The sequence below is a fragment of the Typopeltis vanoorti genome, chromosome 6 (assembly GCF_054136105.1).
Source record: "Typopeltis vanoorti isolate ZY-2024b chromosome 6, IOZ_Tvanoo_1.0, whole genome shotgun sequence".
Taxonomy (NCBI): domain Eukaryota; kingdom Metazoa; phylum Arthropoda; class Arachnida; order Uropygi; family Thelyphonidae; genus Typopeltis; species Typopeltis vanoorti.
In genome coordinates, this window is record NC_143554.1 from 87,793,464 (window position 1) to 87,813,094 (window position 19,631).

General features: G+C 35.3%; 1 protein-coding gene across 2 annotated transcripts in view; it reads left to right on the plus strand.

Moving 5' to 3' along the window:
• LOC150105673 (uncharacterized) overlaps positions 1-19,631 on the plus strand; it is a 211,184-nt gene that overhangs the window by 49,948 nt on the left and 141,605 nt on the right. For both annotated transcript variants that reach the window (XM_090394995.1, XM_090394994.1), the window contains exons 4-6: positions 387-505; positions 8,630-8,717; positions 15,858-16,078. In XM_090394995.1, the coding sequence (XP_090251121.1) occupies positions 387-505; positions 8,630-8,717; positions 15,858-16,078 (428 nt within the window). The remainder of the gene's footprint in view (positions 1-386; positions 506-8,629; positions 8,718-15,857; positions 16,079-19,631) is intronic.

Here is a 19,631-nt window from a genome sequence, read left to right on the forward strand (position 1 = left end):
TCCTACTATTTAAAATATGGAATAGCATGTGTATCCCCAGATGAGTCTTTGACTCCATGAGGTCTTGTTTAATAATAGTATGGTTCGTCTTATGAATGAAAGTAACATTAACTATAATATCAAAATTGAAATATTAACCTGAGCTGTTTACTTTATTTAGAGGTATAACAACCTCAGCATAAATCCAGTATAAGTTTTCATGACTCTAATTGAATTGATTAATTGCTATAATCGATTTGCTATAAATATTCAGTCCTGAGTGGTGTGGATAACATGAAAGTTAATGCTGTTTACTAATACTGTATATCTTTATGCATATGTTATTTTATATTATTTTATAAAATAAGTCACTGAAATTTCCTAAATTAATATGTATATTTTATTAGAAACTACAACCTGTGTTGATGTGATATTAGATGCAGTAAAAACTCAATCTTACTGGTGTGATGAGTGGAAGCAGACAAAGTCTATTTTCACTAAAATTCCAAAAAAATATTTCAGTCAGGTTTGTAAATTTATTTATTTATTTATTTTTTTTGGATTATCATTTCCATTTTTAAATGCAGAAAAAAACCACAAAAAAAAAAACTTTTATTGTTAAATATTTGATATTTTCATTATAAGGAACATTTATTGTTGCAAAATGAAGATCTATGGTAAGTTCTACAGATTAAGATTATCCATTACATCATCATTATTATTATTGCATGGGCACCTCAGTGCCTTATGGTCTCTTTGTGTATACAGTTCACCCTTGAAGAACATGGGTTTTGAACTGCGTGGTTCCACTTAGTGCGGTTTTTTGAATAAATATTGGAAAATTTTTTGGAGATGTGCAACAATTTGCAAAACTTGCAGATGAATCATGTAGCTTAGAAATATGAAAAAAATGAAGAAAAAGTTAAGTATGTCATGAATGTGTGAAATACATGTAGCTACTAGTCTGTTTTATCATTTATTGCCATAAGTACTCTCGGGGGACCCTGTAACCCCTAGAGAACGCGTCCCCTGGGTGGCAGATAGGGGAGCCCACTGTGTGTGTGTGCGTTTGTGCGTGTGTATATGGTTGGATGATCCGAATATACTGAATAAGGACTCGTGGACCAACAGGGCCATAAGGGGCAATCATCTTGATTGTAAGGGAAGTGGCACTCCCATGGACCCCTAGCTGGATCTATCTCCTCTCCTTCTACTACTTTGAGGAAGATCCACTTACTTTAATCTTTCCTATAAGGCCTTATTAGCCAACTCTTCTTATTTTATGACCCCTATGCTATTAGAGTACTCGAGGGCCACGGGGTCTTTTCTGGCCTTACAACTATGCCCTCTCTATAAACCTTACTGTAATTCTTCTATAATCTACTCTTTCCCCCTTCAATATACCCTATTCCTCCTATGGGTTTAAATTCGGAAGAAGGCTAGTTCAGAAGCCTTAAGGTAGCAGCCCTACCACTGAACTATTCCATTGTCAAGCTAGTCCTCTGACATGGAGAACATAATTCTACTAGTAAGCTGACAGAAAAAGATAATCGGATTGAATCTATAGGAAACGACCCTGGAAAAGGTAAAGCAAAAATGGAAACGACAAAATATAATACACATAGCAAACTGGAATGTAAGAGGAATAGCATATAAAGAAATAGAATTAGACCAATTATTAAATGAAAGAAATTTTAAAATAGCAGTAATAACTGAAACAAAAAAGAAATTAAAAGGAACCACGAGAACTGAAAATTTTAATGTGATATACAGTGGAGTTGACAGAGACCAAAGAGCACAGGCAGGAGTCATGATTTGGATTCATAACTCCCTTTCAAAACAGTTTAAACATTATAAATTATGGAATGAAAGAATAATAGAAGCTAGAATAAAAATATATAGAGGCTATTTAACAATAATTGGTTTATATGCCCCAGAAGAAGGAAGAGAACAAGATAATATTGATTTTTATAATCAGCTACAAAACATATATAATAAAATAAATAAAAATGATTACATAATTTTAGCAGGAGACTTAAATGCAAGATTGGAAACACAAAAATTAATAATAATATAGGAATACATGGAGAACATACTCTAAACAGGAATGGTAAAAAATTGATTGACTTTGTAGTTTATAATAACCTAAAAATAATGAATTCCTTCTATAAACATAAAGACATACATAAATATACTTGGGCAGCAAGGGGATGGAAATCAATATTAGATTACTTTATACTAAATGAAAAGACATCAAAATTTTCACTAGATGTTAGAGTTCACAGAGGATATGAAATAAGCAGTGACCACTTCCTTGTTAAAATAAAATTAAGATTACCACCTAAATGGCTACAAGTAACAAGAACAGAAAGAAAAATTGAAACATTCGTTTATAAAACTAGACTATTGAAAGACACAAATGTACAATGGCTATATGAACAAAGAAGTAATCAATATCTAGACAAAATAAAACAAAATGAAGAAATGGAAATAGAATGGCTTAATATAAAAATGATACTAAATGCAGCAACAAATGAAAGCTTAGGAAAGACCAAAAAATTAATAATAGAGAAAAGAAGAGAATACAATTTAGAAACACATATCGATTTATTGACTTTGAAAAAAGCATTTGACAAAGTTAAAAGAAACATATTATTTAATATTAAAAGAAAGACAAATACCAAATAATATCCTAAAAGCTATCACAAGTATATATGAAAATAATCAAATACAAATAAGATTAAATCACGAGAAAAGAAATGAAAAAAGAAAAGAGCTATCATATACGAGAGAGATAAACCAAGGGGGTCCGACAGGGATGTCCTCTCAGCAACTCTTTTTAATATCTACTTAAATGAAATAATAATAAAATGGAATAAAAATTTACATCAAGGACTTAAACTTTCTCCTACAGTAAACTTAAACACTCTCCTCTTTGCCGACGACCAAATAATAATTACAAATTCTGAAGATAAACTACAGAAAGCTATTTTAGATCTAAATGAGATATCCAAAGATTATGGTATGATAATATCAACAGAAAAATCAAAAACTATGGCCTTTAAAGGACAAGATCCAGCAAGAACTAAAATAGTAATGGATAACAAGATCTTAGAACAGGTGAATTCATTTAACTACCTAGGATGTACGATCACATATGAAAATGAAAAAGATATAAATGTAAAAATTGCAAAATATTTAAAAATAACAGGTGTAATTAACTCTATATTTAAACCAAACCTAGTTCAAAAGCAAACCAGACTAAAAGTATACAATACATTAGCCCTACCAGTCTTAATGTATGGAAGCGAAATCTGGACAATAAAACAAAAAGACAAAGATTAACAACAGCAGAAATGAAGTTTATGAGAAAAACGGCAAAGTATACCCTATTTGATCACAGAAGAAATTATGAAAGAATTAAACCAAGAACCAGTAATAGAAAAAATTAAAAAATATAAACATAAATGGACGGAACACGTTCAAAGAATGAAAATACAAAGATTACCAAAACAAGCCTTAAAGTACAAGCCATTAGGAAAAAGAAAACCGGTACGTCCTCTTAAACGATTCAACGATGACTTCTAAGGCCGGAACAGGCCATGCTAAGCCTACATCCTTGATATGCATGATGATGACTGCCATAAGTATACATAAAACTATTATAACAAGTTAAATTTTATCAAAACTTATGCACGCGCGCACACACACACGCTTACAGACCATACATGGCTGTATGCAGTTGAAAGAAATGTAAACAAACATAAATATGCAATATTAAATCAAAACTGCATAAAATTAACTGTTATTAATAAATTAATTAATGAGCATAAAATAAAAATTTCAGAATAATTCATTAGTGTATAGGCTAGGCTACCATGAAGCAATTGTATCAGTTGTAATAGACTACTATAAAGCAATCATATTGCTGCTGCTTCATTATAAATGCATGAATAGTTAACTTGTAAATAAATAAGAATAATTTCTTTTTCATATTATCTTTTAATTTTTTATGTCTAATGTTAGTAATACGTAAAACATCTATAGTATTTTGTATCATATAAGACAATATTGATGTGGGTACTGACAGACGTACAATTCATCATGTAAACAGATGATGTAAACTTATGATATCGATAAACACAGTATTATAAATGTATTTTCACTTCCACGTGATTTCCTCTAATATTTTATTTTCTCTAGCTTACTTTATTGTAAGAATATAGTATATAATACATACATACCATACAAAATGTTCATACAAAATTAATACATACATAAATACCATACAAAACAGTCAATAGAGTACTATTGACTGTTTGTTATCAGTATCAGTAAGGCTTCCGGTCAACAGTACTCTATTAGTAGTTAAGTTTTGGGGAAGTCAAAAGTTATGGATTTTTGAACAACACGGGGGATTGGTGCCTCTAATCCTCACGTTGTTCAAGGATCAACTGTATTTATTATTATTATCCAGACAATTCCATGAAATTTCGAGACTCATTGTAAGAGACCAAACACGTTATTATTATTATTATTATTATTGCACAGGCGTTCAAAGACTCATTGTGGGAGACCCAAACTATCCACACAATATCTATTATATCCTTCCATGAATCCATTAACAGACCAAGCATTCACAACTGACTCTGGCAACCCATTCCATTCATTCATTCACCACTCTCCAAGTGAAAAATTGAATTCTTGCAACTTTGCAAACCACACTCTTACCCAGTTTCCAGGGATGACCTTTTGTTCTACCCCTCTGGCCAAATGCTGAAATATTTTCTCTATATTAATACTATAAAGTCTTTAAGTTAAAATATTTTGAAGTTAATAATATATAATAATAATATATGATAGAAACATTTAAGTAACTTAAATATTTTTATCATATCTCCTCTTTTTTGCCAATCAACCAACTTTTGCAACCTGCAAACCCTCAATCTGTCCTCATAGGGAGCATTCCACAGACCACTCATCATCCTGGTAACTCGTCTCTAGATCCTCTCCACCATTTTCTCATATCAAGAAACACAGGTGACTGGGCCTGAGCACAGTAATCCAGATGTTTCCACAGTTTGAAACAATGGCAAAATATGGCGGCCAATCACAGGAATCCATCCAATCAGAAGACTTTCTTCCCGATAAACACCAACAATGAACAACAAACAAGGGAGACAAGGAACGACCAACCACCGGCAAGCAAGAACCACATGATGAACCTATCAAGCCACACCCTGAACAACAGCGAACTTACGCTACTGAATAAAGGACTTAACTACGCAATAGCACCTAAAAAGGTAAACAAATTGGATTTTATCTACCACATTGAAAGAGGCATCAGGTCCCTACCTAACAATATAGCAGATAAAATAAGACCAGAAACTAGTAATGTCCTGAACGCTAAGAAAACAATACAGAACAATCTTACAATTAAGTCATTAAAAGCCAAACAAAACATAATAATAATGAAAGCAGATAAAGGCAATGCCACCGTTGTCCTTGACAGGTCAACATATGTACTTCAAATGAATCAACTAGTAGCCGATAACAACACATATAAAATGGTAAATTATAACCCAACAAAAAGGATAAAGGATAAAACAGAGAAACTACTCAAGACCGTCACTTCTTGGCCCCCAGACACGGTTAAAAAACTCAAACCCCACTACGCCCCCCCCCCAGAATATATGGGGTTCCGAAAATACACAAACAAAATGTGCCCCTTCAACCAATCGTGGAAGGAATAGACAGTCCCACTTAGCCAAGAAATTAGTGGCAACATTCAAGGAGTTGGTAGGTCATTCCCCCCCCCCCTACATAAAAAACACACAACACTTTATAAGCAAAATTAAAAACATAACACTCGACAAAGACGACTTATTAGTCAGTTTCGATGCTTCTGCCCTTTTCACTAATGTCCCCGTCAATGACACAATTCTCCTACTACAGAACAAATTTCCGCCCGACATTATGGCCCTCTTTGCCCACATACTACAGTCCGGTTACTTCGTGTGGCAAAACAAATTTTACCTACAGAAAGAAGGTACAGCCACGGGCTCACCACTATCCCCCCCCCCCAATCGCTAACCTCTAACTTCCGTCACGCTAAGACCGACAGTCATATTTTCCATAGTTGGTCATGACTAGGCCAACTACGGAAAATATGACTTCTGCATTATTTCAACCTTGGTATCCCTTTCTGGGATCTGGCTCCCACTGATGAGACCTCAATAAAGGTCAAAACCAGTGTGGATAGTGGCCCTTCCCATAATGCATAGTATTGTACACACCCAAAAGGATGTGTGCTTTGCATTATGGGATACTAAGACAATTAATGTGAAGTTATTAGCCTCTCTATACAAGTAACCTAGTCATGAAAATATTTCACATGCAAACGTTTGCTTATACATGAATAATGGATTAAACAAGAATATAATTTCTCGCCATCTTTTCATTTAATTTACAACCAAGTGAAAAACTTTCATTGGATGAAAGAAGAGATTAAGTATGCATAATGCCATCTTTTTCTGGAAGAAGAAAACACGACCTGTTTACCAGGTCGTGTTTTAGTAATCTACTTACTTATTACAATAAAGTGACTGCTTCCTTGGACAGAGGAGAAGGATACACAGTAATATACTTGGATTTCGCAAAAGCTTTTGATAGAGTGCCTCATGATAAGTTGACAGTCAAACTAGAGCAGATGGGGTTGGATATTAGATTAGTGCATTGGATTGGAGACTGGCTATCTGATAGGCATCAACAAGTTGTGTATGGGGGTGCAATATCCAGGAAAAGGAAAGTCACTAGTGGAGTGCCTCAGGGATCTGTTTTAGGGCCATTACTATTTAACTTGTATATTAATGATATTGGCGAAGATTTGGATGGAGATATTCAGTTGTTTGCAGATGATGCAAAGTTGGGAAGAACCATAAAGAGTAGTGAAGATGTTGTGGCCTTGCAAGAAGACTTGAATAAATTGAGTGATTGGGCAAGCAAATGGGGGTGTGAGTTCAATGTTGCAAAATGTAAGGTTTTAAAATTTGGAAAACAAAGATGGGATGCAGAATTTATGCTTGGTAAGAATATATTGTTGGAAGTAGAGGAAATAAGAGATCTGGGAGTGATAGTGGATAAGGATCTAAAATTTAGGGGTCACATCGCCAAAATTGTGAAGACAACACAAAGACTTCTGGGAATGATGAGGAGGACACTGACGTGTAGAAGTAGGGAGATTCTTGTTCCATTGTATAAGGCTTTGATTAGGCCACACATGGACTATTGTGCCCAGATTTGGTCACCTGGTTTTCAGAAGGATGAGGAGATGTTGGAAAGGGTCCAAAGGCGACTGACTAAGGTAGTTTCTGACCTCTGGAATGTCGAGTATGAGGAAAGATTGAAAAGATGTAATTTGCAGAGACTAGTGGAGAGAAGGAAGAGGGGAGATATGATAGAGACCTACAAGTTGGTAAGGGGTTGCTATAGGATCAATGGTGGAGAAGTTCTACAGCGAATAGTGGGAGATCAGGGGAGAACCAGAGGTCATCCCTGGAAACTGTATAAAGAGGGTGTGAGTAGGGGAGTGAGAGGCAGGTTTTTTTCGTGCAGAGTTGTGAATGATTGGAATGCCTTGCCTGAGAGTGTGGTGTCTGCAAGGAGTTTGAATGTGTTTAAGACCCGGTATGATGAGATGTGTGTGAGATAAAAGGACCTCCTAGATGAGTCTTTGACTCCATGAGGTCTTGTTTAATAATAATAATAATAATAAGAAGAAGAAGCTGTTATAGAATCAGCATAAGATGAGTGGCATGAAAAATACAAAGAGCAAGTGAGGAGAAGAGGTAACGATTGATAAGGATTTCAACACTTCACTATGAGCAGTAATTAGCCAATAAGGAAATGAAAAATACCAGAATGTGTTGTTGATACGTGGCCAGTAAAAGACAGAATAATTATGGGGATGATGCAATTAGTTGATGAGAAAAATAGACCAGCAGCCACTCAAAAGACAAATGAGATATTAAGCAAACAACTGATGGTGAGTAAGTATATGGAGAACTGAGTAAACTAGATGGTGTATCACTGTCAGTTTTGAGAGATGTTTCATTGAGTTAACAGCATTGTTGAAGGTTGAGCTCAAAGGAGTAAGGAGCAAATTTTTTTTGGATATCAAAGTTGCTAGAGAAGTGATATTTGTGCAGGAAATACTGAAGATAAGCATCAGTTTGAGAAGGGGGATCTGAACTTGACTGTTGGATTGAGCATTGTCTGAGGTAAATGTAGAATTAAGGTTTTCAAGAGGTAAGTTATGTAGGGGAAGGAGATCTACTATGGATCTTAACTTGAAGAATACATATTTGTGATTACTAATTGGTTGACAGTTTTCTCTCTCTGTTTGCTTACTTCATCCCTCCCCCCCATGATTTAATTTCTTCTTGTATTCAACTTCTCTGATTATTATTAAGCAATTTCTATAGCAGATCCATTAAAATATAATTTTATTGCTTTTATATACCTGTCATACTTGTTTTCTAAAATAATTTTGCTTCTAAGAATTTAAGAGAGAAAGTTGAGTAGAGTTAGACTACTATTTATCTTATATTTCATTTGAAAAAATGAAGTAAATGTAAGTTGTAAATTGCAGACTGAGTCATACAGATCAAGTTCTCAGCATTTGGATTATTCCGTAAGAGTTAATGAAGCTATGAAGAGGCCAAGAGAATATGAAAGAGGTATGTAAAATATAACTTAATGTGATGAGCTATTTTGCCACTTTTGCAATATACCTTCTTTCAATTCCCTTCCCACTATCATCCAAAAAAAATCCTTATCACTAGTATCATCAGTGTCCTGCAGGACTTTCAATCATTATCTTTCTTCATGCTGCCAGACTATTAAAGTCATCTGCAGGATCTCCATATTTTCTTTATTAACTGTTTCTCTCTCCAGTTTTGCATCATCAGCACATAATTAGATATTCTCCTTTAAATCATTTCCTGTATTAATCATATACAAATAAATTAAACAGCAGCAGCCAAAATACAGAACTCAGTGATACAAAACTAGTTGTCCACTTTCTCTTGTATTTTCAACTTCTTTTCCCATACACTAGGATTTATATTGTCCATGAGATAACCTCTTATTCATTTTCCCAGCTTCATATCCATCTTCAGTTTCTCTAGTTTATGTGAGAGAGTTCCATGTGGTATCCTTTCGAATGCCTTTGCAAAAGTATTCCACAGGATAGAACAGTGTACCAAAATAATCATGTTAGCCATTTCTTTTATCCAACTCAACTGTCACTTTATTATAAAAAGTGAATAAATTACTAAGCTAAGACCTCATGTTCCCAAAACTATCATACGGTATGATTCATAATAAATAAACAGGTATATTTATTCATATTAATGAACTTTTTCATATATTTTTTTTATAAGATAACATTTAGCATTTGCATTTATTATCATAGCTCAAGTAACTTTTGTTACTTTAGTTTATATTGTATTATGGTAACACTAATATTCATTGAATATTATGAACACTAATATTTATAATATTCAATATGAAATGATGTATTCATTCATTTATCATTTCCTAATAACAAATTGTATTGGCAGATTACCACGGTGAGCACAGACCGAACAATTATTATGGGAGACTTTAACTATGAAGATTGGAGGAAGAAAGGGAGCTTGACAAGATGGAAGTGGAATTACACTTGCTAAGGGATAATTACCTGAAACAACATGTTATACAGGGGATCAGGGATTTGAAAGTGCTAGATCTGGTAATAGCATTAGGAGATATATTCATAACCAAGGTAGACACTTTGCCTCCGATTGGAGAAAGTGACCATGCAGTCGTGTTCTGAGAAGTTACTAAACATGTGGAATTCTCTGTCAAGGAAGGATTTATGTTGAACTATGAAGTAGGTAATTATGGCAGACTTTAGGAGGTATCTTGGAGCTGTGCCATGGCTTGAGACACTACAAAGAAAGAATGTTGGTAGTGCATACTGTCAGTGGGCAGAGATTGTTTGAGAGAAGCATTATCAGACTGTGTACCCAAGGTCAGTAGGATAAACAAAGTAGGGATTAAGGGAATGAGTAGAGATGTGTAGAGTAAGAAAGGTGACTGGTATGGTAAGAAAGGCCAAATCAGTTATGAGAAAAAATTAGCTAATCAGGCCAAAGTAAATCTGAAAGAATTTTTTTCATTATGTAGCAAGTAAGAGGGAAAATGGCTATGGTAGGATAACTTTAATCACTGCTGATAGTAGGATGGTGACAGAGACAAAAAAAAAATTGAGTTGCTGAGCGATCATTTTACAAAGATATATCATCCAGTTGGAGATTTTGCAATAGTTGCTGATGTGACAGATGCATGTTAAAATTAAAGTAGATGAACAGGATGTGTTCAGCATATTGAAAAATATCAATGTGAATACAGCAGTAGAACTGGATGGCATGTCAGCCCATATACTATGTGTCTGTGCAAGAGAATTGGCATTACCTTTGAAGTTATTCAATCAAAATCTCAGCTCTGACAAGGTTCCAGGGGAGTGAAAAGAGGGTAAGGTAGTTCCATTACATAAAGGTAGCTCCAAGACAGAAGTAGCAAACTACAGACCAATTAATGTATCAGGAGTGGTTGGTTAAAAGTAAAATCCAAAAGTAGATGCATAGAGTTATGAAAAAAGGAGGTGGGTCATGTCTTAATCATTTATTACATTTTATAATTAAGGTGACGGAGGATAAAGGAAATGGCTACTCCGTGATGCTGATGAACTTTGCAAAGGCATTTGGCAGAATACCGCACGGAGACTATGACAAAAATTAGAGCAAACAGGAGTGAATATGAAGCGAGTAGCATAGATGGGGGGGGGGAGCACCATAGAGTAGTATATGGTAGAGTAGAATGAGGATGACTAGTGGAGTACCAGGGTTCTATCCAAGGACCACTACTCTTTAATTTGTATATCAGTGATATAAAAAAATAATTTAAGTGGAGATATGCAGTTGTTTGCTGATGATATAAAATGGGAGGAAGGCAGTCAGGGGCGAATTCTCCATGCTTGCTATATTTGCTGCACAAGCTCATTAATTGAGAAAGAAGTAATATTTATTTGTCAATAAATGCATGCATTTATAAGCATTCCATTTAGGCTTTTATAAAGACGTCTTAAGCTTGCGCAGCAATAATTGAGCTTTGTGTTGTATATCGAAAGTCGATGCTTGCCCGTCTAGTCAAAGCTACCTTGGCTTGCTCGGTTGTAGGAGCTTCCAGGTCCTCGCAGCAGCACTGTGATTTCATGCGCGTGCATAGTCATTTCACGTCATCTCACTTTCTTACTTAAACACAGGCCATATGCAGTCAACATAGCTCTAGCCAGTGAGCTCAGCCAGCCTTTACACGTTTGCGTGTTGCTTGGGATAATTAAGTCACAACCAACTTTTTATGACGATGTTATTGACCAATTAATAAAGAAAAACCATAGTGTAGAATTTGTATTCAAGTAGCTAAATTGAAAAACATAGAATATCATTTGTAAAATAAATGTTGTATTTGTATGATTAAATGTACATAAATTTCTAAATACTGTATATAGTTTTAAATGGCCAGTAATTCATTATTCCACTAATCAGACTTGAATCACACCTCTCACTCCCTGAATGATAACAAGAGCAAGTGTGAATTTCAAGACCAGCATTCGCCCCTGAAGGCAGTAGTTGATAAAAGTAATGTAGATATCCTGCAGAATGATTTAAATAAATTGTCATTGTGAGCAGAGGTTAATGATTGTCAATTTAAAGTTGGAAAATGTGAGATTAAGCACTTTGGGTTGAAACAGTTGCATACCGCATATCACATCACTGGATTGTATAGGAAGTTCATTAAGCTAGGGACTTGGGGGATAATGATGGACAGAGAATTGAAGTTTAACAAAAGTTGATAAAATAGCTCAAAGGATTACTTGGATGTTGAAAAATATGCTAACATATAAAGATAGGGAAGTTATTATCCCTCTTTATAAGGCTGTGACTTGACTGCATCTTGACTACTTTCTCCCTATTCCTATTCATAGGAATGCTTCCTATGAGGATAGGTTGAGGGTATGTGGGTTACAAAGTTTAGTTGATAGAAAAGAGGGAAGGTGATAGAAACTTAAGATATTAAAGGGGTTTTAAAATTGACACAAAGTAAAATTTTGAGTATATGACAAATAGAGAACTAGGGGTTATCCATTGAATATGTATAAGAGCATGGTTGTAACGATGTGTGTGTGTGGACTAGACTTTTTTTCGTTGAGAGTGGTAAACGAGTGGAATGGATTGCCAGAATTAGTCTGAGTGCTCTGACAGTGAATGAGTTTATAGAGAGAGGTATGACAGATTTTGTGTGAATAAACATTATTATGGGTCTTCCACGATGAGTATCCAGACTCCATGGAAATACTGTATAATATAAAATCTGTGTGCCACATTGAAACTGTACTTCAAGAAATAGATGAAGCTAGGGATTTGGGATTGGTGGTAGATAGAGAGTTGAAGTTTAGAGGGCATATTACTAAGGTTTCCAAGATAGCTCACAGGATTACTCAGCTATTGAAGAATGCGCTAAGAAGTATAGATATTGAAGTTTTTATTCCTCTTTATAAGGCCTTGATACATCCACATCTGGATTACTGTGCTCAAGTGTAATCTCCTGGATTTTTGGGGATGAGGAAATGGTGGAGAGAATTCAGAGTTGAGTGAGACCAAAGTGATCTATGGAATGCACCCTGTGAGGATATATTGAGGGTGTGTGGATTACAGAAGTTGGTTCATGGGTGAAAAAGAGGGGATATAATAGAAACATTTAAGTTACTTAAAGAGTTTTATAGGATTAATGCTGAAGAAATATTTTAGCATTTGGCTAAATAAGCAGAACAAGAAGTCATCCCTGAAAGCTGAGTAAAAGTGTGGTTAGTAGGGGTGTGTGGACTAGATTTAGATTTTTTGCCGGGGAAGTTGTGAATGAACGGAATGGGTCACCAGAGTCAGTTGTGAGCATTTTGTCTGATAAGGAGAGGTATGATAGATTATGTGGATAGTTTTCTTGTTTGTCATGGATCTCTTTCCTGCCATCTTGGCATCAAACACCTGTTTTGCTAATCTTTCTTCTGTAACGAGTCTTCAGACTCCAGAGAGGTGCCCGTACAATAATAATGATCATCATCAATTTCCTGCTATGTATCCTCAAGAGGTGTTCAGGTTACAATGACAGCACTACATGATTAATTTAAATTATTATTAGTTCATATCAATAATTTTCCTCCAAATCAATCTATTACTTGTGAGCACTCCAATATTGTCATATCTAACATTCCATGCTTCTCAGGCATTTCTGACTGAATCAATCCACCTAGACCTTGGTCTTCCTCTGGATCTCTTTTCTGCCATCTTGGCATCAAACACCTATTTTGCTAACCTTTCTTTACCATTCTATTTAAGTGGCCAATACCACCTTAGATTAATGTGTTGTCAGCAGAGCTGACACATTCAAGTTCCTTTTTAATATCTTCATCTTTATTATGATTCTGCCATTGATGCCATTGGTTGACTCCCTTAATTTTTCTTAGAATCCTCATATCTGTGGTGATCAAGTGCTTTATTTCTAACCCACTCTCAGATGAATAACATAGAATTGGTTTCAACACTGTCTTGTATACTGCTAGTTTGGTGTTTTGGATAATTTCTCTCTTATTCCATATAAACTTATTCAGCTAGCTACCCACTACACTAGCTTTGCTTATTCTGTTATCTATTTCCAGCTTAATCTGCCATCTTCACAAAAATTGTGCCTAAATACCTGAAATATTTTACTTGTTCTATAGGATCTCCATTCAGAATGCAGCTGAAATTTTCTATGCTCCTGCTTATTTTCATAGTTTTGGTTATTGCTGATTTTTATGACAATTTGTTACAGCTGTTATTCAATTTAGTCAGTGAATCATGGAGACTTGCACTAGATGTGTTTATGAGTACAACATCATTATGTATAAAGCAAAGAGCTAAATATGATTTCTTTAATTATAATATCAGGACTGATGCCACTTTCTTTTGATCCATTGGAAGAGTTCCAAAGAAGTAAACCTTCTCTGGAACTCTTCCAATACATCCTCATTCCCTTGAAATCTGTGCACAATAGTTCATATGTGGGCTAATACAGGAGAACCACAACTTTTGCATGGCAGTGTCCTCCTCATTATTATTATCATAATCCATTGAGTTGTTCTTACAATTTTAGGAATGTGATCCCTAAACTTCAAGTCTCTGTCCACCATCACTCCCAGATCTCTCATCTCCTCCACCTCCTTCAAAATATATCCATTAAATGTATACTCTGCTTTCAGTTGTGACAATTGAGAGGGCATATTGTTAGCCTTGAAAAGGCTGCACAAGTTGGTGTACGAGCTGCAGAGGATGGGAATAAATAGTATGTTGGTTAGGTGGATCAGAAATTTGCTCTCTGAATGATACCAGAAATTTGTGTATGATGGAGCAGTGTCTCATAAAAGGAGGGTAACCAGTGGCATCTCAGGGTTTTGTTCTTGCCCCCCCCTGCTGTTTAACTTGTTTGTAAATGATATATCATGTGGACTAACTGGGGATCTTCAGTTATCTGCTGATGATGCAAAGTTGGGAAGAACTATAAGTTGCACTGCTGATATTAAATCTCTTCAAGATTCGAATAGACTTTTTACTTGGACAAAAGAGTGGGGGTTGTAGTTTTAATATCAATAAGTGCAAGGTGTTGCATTTTGGAGTGCAGAAATATAAGGCTGTGTACTATATCGATGGTGCCGTACTGCAGGAAATTGATGAGATTAGAGATTTGGGAGTGATGGTTGACAGTAGACTGAAGTTTACAGGGCATATTGCTAGTGTTGCAAAGGCTGCACATTGTAGTGCTGCTATGATAAGAAGTACTCTTAATATGTAAGGATATCGAAGTGATTGGGCACTGTATAAGGCACTAGTCAGACCACACTTGGACTATTGTGCTCAGATCTGGTCACCTGGTTTTCAGTGTGATGTGGAGACATTGGAAAGGGTCCAGAGGTGAGTGACTAAGACAATATCAGGATTTTGGAATGCTGGCTATGGAGGGAGGTTGAAGAAATGTGGATTGCAGAGTTTGGTGGATAGGAGGAAGAGAGGTGATATGATAGAGACATTTAAGTTAGTGAGAGGATTTTATCAGACTAATCCAGAGGGGATTATAAAATGAGTAGATGGTGAGAGGGAAAGAACCAGAGGTCATTCCTGGAAGTTGTGTAAAAGTGTGGTGGGGAGGGGTATGAGGAGCAGATTTTTTACATGGAAAATTGTCAGTGAATGGCACGCATTCTAGAATGTGTTGTTAATTCAAGGAGTTTTAAGGATTTTAAGATTCGGTATGATAAATATGTTGTCAGTTGAATGAGTCTCCCACGATGAATCTGCCGACTCCATGGAAGCTGTAATATTAATAATGTGTTATAAGAATTGTCACTATACAAGAATGCTGTCTATGAAATGCAACTTTTTCTTAATGTTTATTTTTTTTTAATGCTTATTTCATGGCTACAAATTAGTTCAAGGACATAAATAAAATGTTTGTAGACAACAAACATTTTATTTATTCTTGCATCATAAAATTTCTTGGCAAGTGTAATTTGATATTAATAAAAGAATTTTTAATAAATTTCCAGTGTGTAGTGTCAAGAATTTCACAGATGATAAGTTGTCAGAGATATGGGGTGATTTTTGTTAAACTATATTCATATTTGATGTTTATTGCTGGTAAAGTAAACACATTAAGTCATTCATATTAATACTATTTTTTAGGTGAACAAGACAAACCATTTTTGTTTAGAAGACATCATCAAGTTACATCTTCAAATGATGATCTGATTTATCCATCCACAAAACATGCAGAAATGGAATATCATAAAGACATATATCAAAGAGCTTGCATATTAGAAGTACAGAAGATTCCAAAACATCTTAATAAGATAAATTTGCTGTATTACCATTTTCAGAAGTTTGGAAAAATTATGTGGATAAAGGTAGGGAGTCTGTTTAATTTCCGTTTGTTCATGACATTTTATTCAGTTTCCACTCAGTGAATTTGCTCCAAGAAAGTTTTTTACATAACCCTTTTCTCATAATGTTTTTGTACAACTTCTGCAGATTTCTAGTCATTTTTTGTTATTATTAGTGGACGGGCACCTCCATGGAGTCCGAAGACTCATTGTGGGAGACTCAAACTATCTTCACAGCCTGTCACCTCTCCTTGAACCCATTAACAGACATAGCATTGATAACTGACTCTAGCCTGGCAACCCATTCTATCCATTCACAAGTCTCCAAGCAAAAAATCTATTCCTCATACCCCTACTTATAACCATACTTTTATCAACTTTCAAGGATGACCTCCTTTTCTACCCCCCCCCCCCTCTAGCCAAGTGCTGAAACATTTCCTCCTACATCAATTCTATAAAACCCTTTAGGTAACTCAAATGTTTCTATCATACCATATCCCTCTTTTTTTTTGCCTATCAACTAACTTCTACAGCACGCGCGCACACATACACACACCCTCACTCTATCCTCATAGGGAATGTTCCACAAACCATTCACCATCTTGGTTGCTTGCCTCTGAATCCTCTCCATCACTTCTTCGTTCCCAAGAAATCCAGAAGACCAGACCTGAGCATGGTAATTTAGATGTGGACATATCGTGGCCTTATAAAGAGGAATGGCAACTTCCTTATCTCTACTTGTTGTGTGTTCTTCAATAGCCAAGTAATCTTATGAGCTACCTTAGTAATATGTTCTCTAAACTTCAACTCTTCTCTGTCTACCACCACCAACATCCTTAAATCCCTAGCTTCATCTGTTTTCTGGAGTACAGTTCCATCAATGTGGTACACAGCTTGTAATCTTTTTATCCCAAGATGCATAACTTTACATTTCTCCATATTAAACTGAAACACATTATTGCTCACCAATACTGACAGACCATTTAAATCATTCTGCAGGATCTCCACTTTGATTCACTATTACTTTATTTAATTTTGCATCATCAGTAAAGAACTGAACATTTCCTTTCAGGTTATTTCCTATATCATTTATGTTCAAATTAAACTAATGGTTCTAGTACTAACCTTGTGGCACACTAGTCACCAGCTTTTACTTGGATTCTGCTCCTCTGTATACTACTTTCTGATATCTGTCCAGCAGCCACCTTTTAATCCACATAATCAATGTCTTCATTTAGTTATTTATAAAACTTCTCTGCCATTTCCTTAAGATCATTTTTACCTTTTTGTAATTGTATGAGCTACCTTAGCAATACGTTTTCTAAATTTCAACTCTGTCTACCACCACCATCCTTAAATCCCTAGCTTCATCTATTTCCTGGAATAGAGTGCCATCAATGTGGTCCACAGCTTGTAATCTTATTATCCCAAAATGCAACAAATGTTTTAGCCATATTACTATTCTTCTTATACCTGCTTGTCAAACTTCATCCAATTAGGCTGGACATTTTTTCATATAACTGTTATTCTACAGGGAAAATTATGATTTTAACCATCTTGTTGACTACCACTACATTTGCCACTCCAAAATTCAGTGATCCAAATCTGCAAGTGTATAGCCATGTGGAAATAATTTGCACAAATATATTAATTATTAAAATAGTGCAGTTCTATGTATAAATCCCACAATGTCAGAATTAAGCTGATTACTAAATAAGATATCTGACAGAAACTTGAAAGAAAGATCAATGCTATTTGGGAGTTGGTTAAGAAACATTTGAAGATAGTAGTAGCTTATGATATACATAGTGAGGAAGGATAAGTAGTTATTTATTGTTTGTTCATTTCACAAACATCTTGTGAAATGAATTAATTCTAAAATTAAGTATAATTAAGTTTAATGCTGGTCTGGTTGGCTGAATGATGAGAATCTGCTTTCCACTTGAGTTTGAATCCCACCATAAGCATGTATGTTTGGGAATATGTTTAGGTGGGAGATGGCTTTTATTGCCTGGTGTGAGACCACTGTCCTACTTATTGAAGGCCTGAAGTGTTTAATCTAATAGAAGACAAGTTTGGTGTTAAATATTATTAATAACTTATTTTAATGGCATTAACAAATACCAAACAAACTAATTTATATAAAAAAAGATGTTTATTAACTGGCTTATATTTTGCTGGATTTCCAATCATCATCTTCAGAATACAAAACAGCATATTATAGTTTGCATGTGATAGTGAATAAGTGAAACAATTTAAATTGTAATGGACAAAAGATCTAAAGTCCTAATTTGGCACCCTCTAATGTTGTACAACTATGTAGGAGTTGATCTTAAGATAACAGTCTTTCAAATTTTTACCAAATTAATGCAACAATACTTGTTCAGGTTAGGAGAATTCTTCATAGCCATGGCTGATTCTAAAAATAATCTTTCTGACCTGTAACAGCTTCTAAATAGCACATTGGTTTTTGTTTCATCTAATCCTGTGTGAAAGGGTGTCCAAAGCCTGGTCTACTACTCCTGACCTGCCATAATAATGGTAGCAAATCTATTTTTTATGTTCTCCAAGGGAGATGTTAACTCATCTTCCTGTCTGCTCATAGCAGGCCAAGGTGATGAATGATATGAGAGCGGCTACATATGGGAATTGAATTATTAGAGGTGTGGTTAATGAGAAAGTGCATAAGGTTTGCTTTCCTGTAGATAGAAAGAGTAGAGTGATTGAATTACTGGATAGGAGGACAAGCGTTTGAGAGTCATGACTCTCACCAAATCCATTTAAATCTAGCCCATCTCTCTCTCTCTCATACAGCTCCCTCCCTCCCTCAAATTTACCCCACAAATTCAAGAAATAATCTCCTTTCTCCTCGCACAACTTTGCTAGCATGCCCTTCATAATCTTTCGTTAACCATCTCAATTCATCACTATCATATGGACAACACACTGACTACCTTTCCTGCTACACTACTATCCTTTACTCTCCTCAACATCCTCCTGATATCCAATCTTACATTCTCCTTGTTATCAATCAAGTCATTCATGCCTATTACCACCACAACTGTTTTGCTTGCTTACTCCTCCTATCCAGTGCTTCAATCACTCTACTCTTTCTATCTACAGGAAAGCAAACCTTATGCACCCTCTCATTAACCACACCTCTAATAATTCAATCCCCATATGTAGCCACTCAAATCATTCATCATCTCTCATACATTGTCATCTTTTATTCCAGTCTTCCTCACTCTTTTATACATGTCTGTAATTCTCCTCATTTCCCTCCACAATTACTTTTTAACTTGCCTCATCCACCAACTCTGCTTTCATATCCTCAATTACTTTCTCACTGCCATTCACTTTCTTTGCCTTGTTAGTCACACTTGCTCACTGTCTTATAGTTAGTTGGCCTATTTTTCTCATATGCTGCCTTACTGTTCTCTTAACTACACATTCTATTATCATTTACTCCTCCAATTCCATTCTTGGCACTCTCTATTTCATGTCTCTCTGCATTAACAGCTGTTGCTTCATTTTCCCACTTCCAACAAGTCTTGCATTTATGGGCTCATGAAACACC